The sequence below is a fragment of the Ambystoma mexicanum genome, chromosome 2p, assembly GCF_040938575.1.
Source record: "Ambystoma mexicanum isolate Mex_15411 chromosome 2p, UKY_AmexF1_1, whole genome shotgun sequence".
NCBI lineage: Eukaryota > Metazoa > Chordata > Amphibia > Caudata > Ambystomatidae > Ambystoma > Ambystoma mexicanum.
Window position 1 is genome coordinate 939,479,733 of NC_090923.1, and position 12,194 is coordinate 939,491,926.

The 12,194-nt window shown below is 51.2% G+C and overlaps 1 protein-coding gene across 2 annotated transcripts in view; it reads left to right on the forward strand.

Annotated features, from left to right (window-relative positions):
• Window positions 1–12,194, forward strand: part of LOC138566940 (amino acid transporter heavy chain SLC3A2-like) — a 440,795-nt gene that overhangs the window by 117,676 nt on the left and 310,925 nt on the right. For both annotated transcript variants that reach the window (XM_069644698.1, XM_069644699.1), the window contains exon 2: window positions 5,817–6,183. In XM_069644698.1, the coding sequence (XP_069500799.1) occupies window positions 5,841–6,183 (343 nt within the window). In that variant the 5' untranslated portion in view covers window positions 5,817–5,840. The remainder of the gene's footprint in view (window positions 1–5,816; window positions 6,184–12,194) is intronic.

A 12,194-nucleotide genomic window follows, 5' to 3' on the forward strand; every position in this document is an offset into this window, starting at 1 on the left:
TGGGCCCGCATCTTCATTGTCTTCTTGCGGGCCCGGTTGGATTCAGGCCCGCCACCCTCTGTCCTTTTTATTCTTTTGTTTGCGGCGATGTTTGCCGCTCCTCCCCACCGCGGCTCGCAGGTGGGGGAGGGGTGCAGCCACCCACGCGGCCGACGCCGCAGACCTCTTCCGTCCCCCTCAGGGGATGGGCAGGCAGCTGCCCACCATGTTTCCATCCTCCTGCGGGCCCAGTTGGTGTTGGGCCCGGCACACAAGTTCCTCAACGCGGGCCCAGATGTAGATGGGCCCGCCACACTACGACGTCTTCAGGGCACGCGAGGCCCGTTCCTCGTCGCCATTGTTGGGGGTCGCCTGCCGTGTCCATCCGGCAGGCGCCCCCGGGGTGCCGCTTCCACACAGCATCAAACAGGCCCAGCGCCTGTGGGAGTTTGGGGCCTGCCATGTCCATCCGGCAGGCCCCGTGGCGCTATGGGACACCAGCGCCATCGGGGTAGGGGCACAGTCTGCCAGGGTCCTGACCATGCGGACCCCGGCCGCCATCCTGGCACGAGGGTCCCATGGCACCAGGGCCTGCAGGCCTGTACCTCCTACAGCATTAATGAGACACGGACTCAGACCAACCTTCCACGGAGTCTGCAGCCGTTCTGTTTCACGTGCCTGCAGGGGCTCCCTTTATTAACTTGGGCCATGACACCGTCATGGCCCATCTTAAAGGGGCAATACACGGGGGAGGGACACATCCCCTTAAAGGGGCAACACACATGGGAGGGTCCCACCTAACACCCTTCAAGGGCTCGACCTTAAGTGCGTTAGTACAAATGTCAATAAAGCTGTTATTCTTATTGCTGGACATCAATGTATTAGTGCCGAGAAACTCCCCTGCTGGAGGATAAAGGCTAGGAACACAGCGTGGAATTCAGCTGATACAAAAGGATATCGCAGCCGGAGCTTGCTGCGATGACACACAGTGGAGGAAATGAGTTACCAGGCGATACGCGCTGCTGAGGAAATGCTTTTGGTGGAGCAGCCGGAGCCTGTTGCGGAAGAACGGCTTACATGCAAGACATGCTGCGGTGTAAAGGCTTTTGGAGTTTGCAGCCGGTGCACACCGTGGGAGAAACAGTGAAACAGGGAAGGTCAATGGAGATGCAGGCAGATGCGCTGCAAAGGTAACACTGTTGAAATTAGCAGCTGGTGCACGTCACGGAAGAAACAATGAAAGTCAACTGAAAGGTAGGCAGATGCACTGCAAAGGAACACTGTTGAAATTAGAATCCAAACATTTAAAATGTGTAACATCTACCTTTTTTAAAGCATTTCCTTTTTTATGTGCTTCAGGTGATGTATGCAGTGCTGCATGTTTGTGGCAGTGACGTAGTTTACCGTCCCACTGATCCTTTCTGACGAGTGTCAGTTAGCCTTGGGTGGTTTCGAGGAAGAAGACTAGCTCAGACCCAGACCTGCATGTTGAAAGATGTTCCCTGAAGAAGTTCCGGATGTAACTGAAAATAAAACCTTTTCTTAACGCGGTGTCAGTCCGAGAAAGTGACAATAAACTGCTACTGAGCTGCCCAGTTATTAACAGTTAAGAACATGTAGTTAACTCTCCACATTCATCATTTCTTCACCAGTTCGCCAACTCTTAAATTCAGGACACTTACAGATCGGCCAGGAACCTAGTTCAACTGGCCATATAAGTCACAAGTGGGTGAATTTTATATCGCCAAAATCGCCTGAAAATTATTTTTAAAAAAACATAAATAAAATCAGATTTAGGTTGCTGGGAAAATTTCTAAATTATAGGTCATTTTAAACAAATGGTATCTTTATATGTGCAAATATGACCTTCCCTTCCTCCACACCATTTGTCTCTCTGGGGCAGTGTTTATATTAGTTTCTATGACGTTGGTTGCCCGTTTGAAGTTGGCGTTTCAGCCTCCCTTAATTGTAGCCTCTGTTTTCACACCCCCGTCTTTCATTCTGGTCATGTGTCAGCCAAACCAGCTGGCCTGCATATAGCTGCCTTTAGAGATAGCAAGTCTAAAGGACACTTGGTTTCCACACCATTCAGGCAAGCCACATTTTATTGTTGTTTTAAACCACTGTGATGCAAGCCAGGCTTTCCTTGGGGGTGGGGGTGGGGGGTCGTTGTATGGGACGTTTGTCCCACAGCAAGCAAAGTGTTTGCCTCAGGTCTACAGAAACCTTGTCATGGAAAGAAATTGGGTTTCTTTTCAAATGTTTGCTTGTATCTTCCATGCAAAACATAATATACATTTTTTTTTGTCAACACTCGCCATGTATCTTCCCTGACACTTGTAAGTTAGCAGGGGTATATTTTTCACATTTAAACTGTAAACACACGTGCAACAGCGTTTTTCTGTCCGTGTTTACAAATGCTATTTTTCATGTGGAAAAGTGACCTTTGAATTTCTTCTTCCTTTGGGAATTTAAAATGCTGATTTTCCTTTGGCAATAGGTAGGCCTTTTTCACATTGACCTTCAGTTTGGGGCATTTGATTACACCCACAATACTAATGTATCCGACCACTACTCCAGAACATATACAGCCTCTTGTTTTGACCTGTAAAAACAATTGACAACCGTATATCCTGACTTCGAACAAATGACTAACCACCTCTATGCGACGTCAGTACAATGAGCGTGATAAAATCTGTTCCCTTGCAGAACTGTTAAAAAAATAAACTGTTTCCTGTTTGAGTCCTCTGGTAAGAAGGTCAGCTTGCATTCTTCTTTCTGTCAACGAAGGTCCCTGCTACTTGTCCAGCAGCTATCCGCAAAGGTTACAGTTGCTGATTTTTCTCATTTTCTGCATTCTGAACACCCAAGAAAGTCAGTTTAAAAGTAAAAATGCATTTTGCAAGAGAGCCCATTACCACATTTCTTTTGCATAGCACCCTGTGTGTAGATTGTGTTCATGATGCATTTGCAGTTTTAATGCATCTTTCTATGTGTGTGAAGATCTAATATGTATACATTGTAAACAGTAGCACTAAAAGTAACGTATCCCATCCATAATTAACTGCACTGGATAGATATGAATTTGCAACATTGTGCCCAGTTCGCTGCCAACTCCCTGTCATCAATACTGCACATGCAACATGAACCCCTTGCAATTATGGTGACACTTCCTGACCACCCCAACAAAACCAGCAAAGATACACCAATATAACTCTCCACACTCTTTAAAGCACTGCTCTGGTATACACCACAGATATCAACTTGGAGATCACATTAACCACTGCTCCCAACAGCTCACAAAATATCTCAGACACCCAATAGAGAACCCTATTTTTTTTTTCAGATCTGCATGCATCAACATTGTAACAAAGCAACAATGCCCTGCTTCACCTGCTAGCATAGAAGTCTCCTACCCCCCCTCTTGCAGATCCTGAAGGTCCTACAATCCAATGCAAATAGCATGCTGTACAAGATTCAATTGTGTAGTATAACTGGGCATACATCATTTCACTCATTTTCCTTTAAGGCCGCCCTTTGGACAGCTCACGCAATTTCTGTGACTGGGAGCAGGGGAGGAAACAAGGGTTGGCTCTGCTGCAATCCCCCACAATACTCTAATCCCTGTTGCACTGAATGGTTGGTGAAACTATATAGCTGCCTGTAAAATCAAGTGATATGGGACTGCCGCTGGGCCAGTGCAACAATCTGATGCTGGGTGCTGGCCTTGGTGGCAACTGACAGGAGAAAGGGGGTACACCATTATGTCCCTCCGAAGGACTTCAGTTTTTGCAGGGAAGTCGGAGTGAGATTAAATGATGTGCCCAAAATCACACACCTTGGCTGAACAGTGAGCTGGAGGTTTTAACCCTCAGTGCAGTTTAAGCACTTGCCCACAAACCTTCCAAGCTTTATTTGGTACACATATTTAAGTTTGGGATTTTGAGGTGTACAATAATACTGGTTTTTAGAGTTTAATTTCAAAATACAAACATTGCACCAACTTAGCAACATTTAAATCCTTCTAGAAACATGCAAAGCCCCAAAAAATTATTGCAGCTTTATTTCCCACATCCTGAAAGGAAAACTAAGTCCCAGATTGCAAAATAATGCAAGCCTGAGACATCTCCTATTTAACACCACTGAATTTTCACCATTTTAAGATCTACACTAAAAGAAGTTGTGTAATAAACTTAGTTGGGTATGGCGATTCCAGCGCACTGGTATGCATGATGTTAATAACAATTGACTATCGACCTAAAGAAACCTTTCTGCTATGCATGTCAAGCTAGTAGACATCATGGATATTAGTACCCGGCGAGAGACAATCTGATTGGCCTTGCCAGGGCTTTACCTGACGCAGAGTCTCTCGAATCTTCAAGTTCATTCATATCCCCGGCAGAGGCCAATGAGGAGGCTCGGAACGGGGTAATCCCCGCTCCGAGCCACCACACGGCTGGAAGCAAAAACGTGCTGCGAACACTTATGTCCCCAGCGCCTCTGCTCCCGATCCACACAGGCAGTCATGGAAAGAAAGAAGGAACTAAGTCTAGTCCCTTCTCCCTTCCCAGGTTGGCAAATTTAATGGCCTTTCTATGTCGGCCATTTTCTTTGTTTACTTTTTTACATTGATTTTGAATGGCCCCCATGGTCGGTTTTCCCTTCCCGGAGGCCCTTTCTTTTGATTTTTTTTTTTTTAAGTTATATTCCTGTTCCAAAACATCAGAGCGTTTCGGAACAGAAAAACATTGCTTTTAGTACCCCGGTCTTGAGAGCCGGGGTACTAGTAGCAATAAACCCCTCAACGCGGGAGCATTACGGAGTCAGGTAAAGCCCCAGGGCCTTCATTAAGGCCCTCGCTTCGGGGGGGGTGGGTGGGTGGGGGTCTTCCGATTTGTGGAGAGACTAGTGAGTTGAAGAAGGCAAGAGAACAGCCACAATGGAGTAATAAGAAAGCAGGAAAGTCCCATTGGTGAGAAGGCGAAGGCTGGTGAACTGCAACTGTAGAGGGAGGTGGTAGGACTGCAGAACTAAAGATCAGCAGGATGGGCTATACAACATTAAGAGCAAGGCAGGCCTTTGGAGAGCAGACTGAGAATGGCAGCTGCAGGAGAGAGGTAGGGATGGCTGTAAAGTAGTGTGACTGTTGCAAGAGGGGTGTGAGGGCCTTGATGAATAAGGGAGAAATGCTAAAAGGTGAGATGGCGCACCCCGGATTCAGAGGGGAGTGAGATTTAACCAATGAACTCATGCTTTGAAGGCCATAATTTCAAATGTTGTATATTAAACAAATCTAAGCGCTGACACGTCAATGTTTAGAAGGAATTGGAGCTTGGCAACCAAGTGAAGTGCATACATGTACAATCTGGGACCTGTACATATTGTCCATTTTTATGTTTACCTGTGTTTTATGGTCACCTATAGATCTTCAATAATTCATTGGGTCATTTATTCTCTGATTTATTTGAATGAATGCGCATTCAGAGATTCCCCTTTTACCCCCCAAGGGTGATGGTTTTTCAGTGCTTTCGGCAATGCTGACCCGTGTGATTTTAGGAATTCGGCTTCTCCTGAGCGATTTGTAACATTTGTGTCCATTTCAATATTTTTTTAAAAATCTATTTACATTGTGTTACGTTTATTTTAGAAATGTTTGCCCACTGTGACCATCAGTGATGTCATGGATGCCATATGACCTTTCATGCTCTTGGGGTCAGACGTTGAGTCCTGTAACTTCCTGTAATGACCCAAGGTCATGGGCTTGCAATGTCACTCATTTGATGTATTGCCATTAGACGACGCACTCATTATTTCATTATTTCTGCATCTTCCTGCAGCTCCTGCCCTTTGGTTGGGTTGTGATGGATGACACTGAGGGGCTAGAGAGGGTGCCCATCCTGGCTCCGGCTGGGCGAAAACTGGTTAATGGTGACGCAGAACTGCTGGACCTTGGACCTCCCAACTACCTACTCAGCAAGGCCATGCTCCATGAAGCCAACACTCCTCTCTGGACATGCACCCGCAGGTTCTTGCTCTACCTTTTCTGGGCGATATTTGTAAGCATGTTAATTGTTGCCACAGTGATCCTCGTCCAGGCCTCTCGGCACTTCCCGCCGCAGGCATGGTGGCAGAAGTCTGTGATCTACTGCCTCGAGCCAGCCTCTTTCCTGGACTCCAATGGTGATGGTGTCGGAGACCTGGAAGGTGGGTAAAGCGCCCATGGCATGGTTTTTAGCTGACTACTACTGGCTTTGAGTGTGTGCAGCAGTATATGATATGGTACGATTATGATATGGTATTTGTAACGCACCTATACACAAGTGTTTCAAGTCGCGACGAGGCGGGGGGGGGTTTGGTGGATCAAGGGGAGACGGACAACGATCCTACTAGGCCAGGTGTCATTCAGATTGCGCAGTGCAAGGGTAGGGGGACTGGGAAAAGAGGAAGAGGAAGGGGAGAGGGGAAAGTGCAGTACATGGTTAGTAGAATACAAGATGAAAATAGGGCCAGCTGGTGGCAAGTGCAAGGCCTTGCTCTCCAAATGGGATGACTGGAGGAAGCTTGTCGAGGGATGGGACATTGTGTTCCAGTGGTGTTGGCATGTGGCAATAGGTGGTGTTGGTGGAATGACGAGCATTGCCCTCCAATGGGGTAGGGGGGGCCATTGGAGATGTTATAGGTTGGTAGTCTGTGAGGCAGGGTAGTGACCTTTTCTGTGGCGCCTGGAAACACCTCGGGTGTATAGGCGCAATACAAATGTACAACACATTTAGAAAAAGGTGCAACAGCCCCACACCCCATCTGCACACCAAAATGCAAAGTACAGTCATTGTCCCACAGAAAACAGATTTAAGGGTGTTGAGGAAGATGTCCCGAGCCAACCCACATAGTTTCCACTGTACAGAAACCAACCACTCCAATGCACATCGAGGGAGGGGGGGGGGGTGTTATGGGAGCCAGAAACTATAATCTGATATTAATGAGTTACTCTTGTACACTTTAACAGAGGGCATTTGTACATGCATCGATCATCCCTGACTTTAACTCATTTTGGTTTTACTGATATGAGGTGAAAGGCCAATTCAGCTCTGTTGGTATTCCAGCTTGCGACATATAAATCACACAGCAATTGCTAAACTCACTGAGCTACCGTTATTTACTCAGGACGTGGGATCACACACACACACTCCCCACCCTTAGCCTGACCTTGCCCTCCCTATGCCAGCATCCCACAGTATCTGCACAGATATTGTGTGGTGTTGACTGTTAATGAAAGCACGTAAATGACAAAGAAGCTGTTCCTCCGTTGGACGTTGCACGCATTTCTATTTACATGTTTCTCAGCTGGTCTGTGTCGCCAAATCAATGGCTGTTACCTGGACGGTCGGGGGGGTTCGAGCCCATCGGCATGTGGCAACATTCTCAAAATATAATAATGTTAATTTAGTTTATAATTGTTGGCGATTGGGTCAAGGGTTTTAAATCTAATAACCTCTCGGGACAGGGTGCCGAATTCTGGGAATTCCCATCAAAACAAGACTGGCCACCGTAATTCTATGTCAAGACTGGAAGCTCACATTATGCTTCTCTTTCTTTAATAGACCAGTAAAGAAAAAGCTCAGCAGCAAGATATTTTGTGCACCAGAGTGCGACATGACTCATGTGCATAAACCGGTGCACTAAATATAATAAACACAATAAAAACATGGTAATACAGTAAAATATGTCCAAGAGCCTCTGAGGAAAACTCCATTTCCCAGAGGACTTCACTCGAGTTCATTTAGAGGCCACCAACATGTGACCTAGTCCTCCAATAGGTACCCAGATCCCTTGCATAAACAGTCCTAAACATGATGTAACTTCCTCTTTCTTTGCTGCTCAAAGCAAGAGATAAGTACATTCATGTTTACCACTGTTTATGACATGCTCATATGATTTCAATATAGCATTATTCCGCAGTTATTTCCTTTATTGTAGCATATTTCATTGTTATATTTTAAATTAACCGCATGCTTTTTCTAGTAATTCATCTTCATTTGAGGAGATTTGAACCTTTTGTTCTCCAGCATGGGGTCTGGCATGGATTCACATGCTCATGAATATTCCCCGTCGTCAGGCTGGGAATCCTCGGTAAAGAAAAAACCAGTATCAGTTTCGTTTCTGATCTGTCTTTCGTAGCAATAACCAATCACTGGTCTCTGCGTCATACTGACCACAGCCAATGACTGCCCTCTACCTAAGCACCGCCTCTGGCAGCCATCTTCAGATTTTTACCGCACGTTCATGTGTTGGGATCCTCGTGCTATTGCTCTCGAGCGTTAGTGCTATTTTTTCGCGCTTTTTTCACAAAAACTTCGATTCTTCGGTCAAAGAGCCTCAAGCTCCACCGATACTACATCCGATCTACGGGGACCCGTGTCGGATTCATCTGTGCCCCTCAAGGGTGAAGATTTCGTCGAGCTACGCTTCGGAGGACTCCAGAAGCTTCTCAGGCCCGGTCTCGGAGATGGCCCAGGAGAAGGGAAGCTCGACGCCCGGAAAGCTGTTCAGGGTCTGCCCTGGATGCCAGCTGCAGAACGTCTTTAAGGAGGACGAACACTCTTTCTGCCTTTACTGCCTTCATGAGGACAAAACGCACGTGGAGAAGGACTGTGCGTTTTGCGGCGACGTGTCGGAACGGACCATGAAGGACCGTCATCAACGTCTCGCCAACTGGCTGCAGGGTAAGAGCCCGTCTGGCGAGAAGAAGAAGAAATCCGAGCGGTCTTCTAAGACCTTTGAGGGCGCCCCGGCGACGGGGGCCCAACATAAGGCCAAGCACCGCGAGTCCGCTGGCACCGGGAGCGCCGAACGGTCGGGCTCTACGGGCGCCAGGCAGGGCGCACCCTCCCCGGCACCATCAACCACGAGCCAACGCTCTGGGTCGGGTAAGAGGAAGGCCGAGCACCCGGCGAAGCTCCTGGAGAGGCCCCGGTCGAGCTCGAAGGCAGAGGAGGAGCGTGGCAGTGCCCCCTCCCTCAAGGACAAGGCGGTGAGCGCACCTAGGGTGGTGAAGGCCTTGATCCATCCGACCAAGCCCTCTATCGAAACGGTCGCGGCGGCCCTGGCCCAGCCTGTGGAGGCTACTCCAGTGGTGGCGACCTCAGGGCCCAGAATCTCCCTGCCTCCTCGGAGGGAGTCTTCTTTTATGCCCATCGATAGGACCCCCGTGAAAACCTCCGTGGAGAAGAAGGGGGGGCAGGGCGTCGTCGTAGATTCGGCCTCAACCTCAGAAGAAGAGCTGGTCGAGGTCTTAAGCCACGGCCTAGGCGTGGAACAAGACCAGCCCGTCGGAATGGGTGCCGAAAGAAGTACCGGGTCCCGGACACGGCCCCCCTATGCCTCCGGGCGCAGCCTACCCCGGACTCCGTCGTCTCCGCGGCGGCCAGGAAGAAAGCGGGGGGGGGTGCGGCCTCCACATCGACTTCCCCGCCGGACGGCGAGGGAAAGAAATTGGATGCTATGGGACGTAGAGTCATCTCGTCGGCAGCGACGACGATTAAAGCGGCCAACGCCTTGGCTATCGTGGCCCGCTACGACAGGGAGCTCTGGTACAAGATGGCTCCCCTGCTGGATTTTCTGCCGGACGACAAGAGGGCTGAGGCCCTTGAGATCCTCCAGGAAGGTGAAGTGGCTTCGGACCACGCCATCACCGTGGCGACGGACATCGCCGACGCGGGGTTCCGCCAGCTAGGCAACGGCGTTTGCCTTCGACGTCGTGGATGGCTCAAAGCTACGGATTTTCGGCAGGACGTCCAGACCAGAGTCCTGGACATGCCCTTCGACGGGAACAACCTGTTCGGGAAGACGGTGGACGATTCCCTCCAGGCCATCAAGGCGGATACTGAGACGGCCCGGGCCCTGGGAGTCCTGCAGCAACGACGGACACCCTTTCGGAGCGGCGGAGGCAAGGGCGCCTCCAAAGGTTCCGGTGGCGGTTTCGCTTCCTACCGTCAAGCGGCCCGCTCGTCGTCGCAAGAGGCCTACAGAGGACGAGGCAAGTCTAGCGGACCCCGCCGTCGTCGCCAAGGAGGTCAAGGCGGCAAGGCCGCGTCCAAGCAGGATTGAACCGGCCGTGGGGTCGGGCCCCCACCGAAGCACCCCGGTGGGAGGCCGGCTGGCGGGCTTCGTCAGCGTGTGGGAGTCCATCTCCACCGACCGTTGGGTGCTGGAGGCCCTGGCCCGGGGCCACGCGCTCGAGTTTCAAAGAAGGTGCCCGCGCGTCCCCCCCGTGGCCAGGAGAGAACTTCACGTCCCTCAACTTCTCCTGGAGGTAAAGGCGATGCTCAGAAAGGGCGCCATCGAACTCGTCCCAAAGAGGCTTCGGGGCTCCGGAGTCTACTCGCGATACTTCCTCGTGAAGAAGAAGACGGGAGGATGGCGCCCCATCCTAGACCTGCGACGGCTGAACAAGTTCATCAAGGCGCAGAAGTTCAGGATGGTCACCTTACAGCACGTCCTGGGTCAACTGGAGGAAGGAGACTTCCTGTCGTCGTTGGATTTGGAGGATGCCTACTTCCACATTCCAATCCTAAAGGGGCACCGAAAATTCCTCAGGTTCGTGGTCCAAGGGCGGCATTACCAGTTCAAAGCCCTTCCCTTCGGACTGCGGTCGGCACCCAGGGTATTCACCAAGTGCCTCGCACCGGTGGCGGCGCAGCTGCGCCGCGAGGGGATTCACGTCTACCCCTACCTGGACGACTGGCTCATCCGCGCCAAGACGAAGGAGCTCGCCGTGGTCCACACGGCAAGGACCGTCCAACTCCTCACGGACCTGGGATTCTCCGTGAACTACACCAAATCCCACCTGGTGCCCGCGCAAGTCGCACTGTTTCTGGGAGCGAGGCTCGACACCGTGTCCCTTCTGGCCTCCCCGTCGGAGGAGAGGACCAGGACCATCTTGGGCAAGGTGCAACGGATGCTGGTGGCCGACGCGGCCAAAGTGAGATCCATCAAGTCCCTCCTCGGGATGATGTCTTCCTGCATCTACCTCATTCCCATGTGCAGGCTCCGGATGCGCCCGTTGCAAGAATTCCTGGATGCGCGCTGGATCCAGACGACGGGCAGCTTCGAGGAAAGGATCAAGCTCGACGAGAGTTTCCGGCGAGCGATACGGTGGTGGGGCACCCGCGCGCATCTGACGGCGGGCATGGACTTCCAGACCCCAGCCCACCAGGAGACTGTGACCACGGATGCCTCCCTGGAAGGGTGGGGAGCGCACACCGAAAATCTGCACGCGAGGGGACTCTGGCTCCCGACGGAGAAGTCCCTGCATATCAACGTCCTGGAGCTCCGTGCAGTGTTTTGGGCCCTCAGGTCCTTCCTTCCGTCCCTGAAGGGCAAGGTGGTGAGGATCTTCACCGACAACACCACCACCATGTTTTACATCAGGAAACAGGGCGGAACCAGGTCCCCAGCGCTGTCCAAGGAGGCGCAGGACCTGTGGCATTGGGCCGTCGCCCAAGGGATTTTTCTGGTGCCGTTTCATCTGGCAGGGATAAAAAACACCATCGCCGACTCACTCAGCAGGGAGCTGCGCTCGTGCCACGAGTGGGAACTACGGCAGGATCTAGTGGATCGCCTCTTCCGACGGTGGGGCACACCCCAGATCGACCTGTTCGCGACGGCGACGAACACCAAGTGCCGGAGGTTCGCCAGCAGGTTTCCCCAGACGAGGAGCATGGGCGATGCTTTCTCGTTCCCCTGGGAGGGCCTGTTCCTCTACGCGTTCCCTCCCTTGCCTCTGCTAATCCGGCTCGTCAACCAGCTCAAGAGGTCACGGTGCAGGATGATCCTCGTCGCACCTGCGTGGCCGAGGCAGATATGGTTCCCGGACCTTCTGGACTTGTCAGCGTCCCCGCCGATCAAGCTGCCGGCGGACGCAGACCTACTCTCCAGGGAAGGAGGCGCCATCCTCCACCACGACCCGAAGTCGCTGAACTTGCAGGCCTGGCTCCTGCAGCGCTAGAGTTTGGAAGATACGACATACCGGCCGATTGCAGAGAGGTTCTTGCAAAGGCCAGGGCGTCCTCGACTCTTAAATGCTACGGACACAAATGGAAGAGGTTCTCTGTCTGGTGCCACGCACAGAAGATTAACCCTCTACGGATTACGGCTCCCCAAGTACTGCCGTACCTGCTGACGCTGGCCAAAGCTGGACTGGCACACGCGTCCAT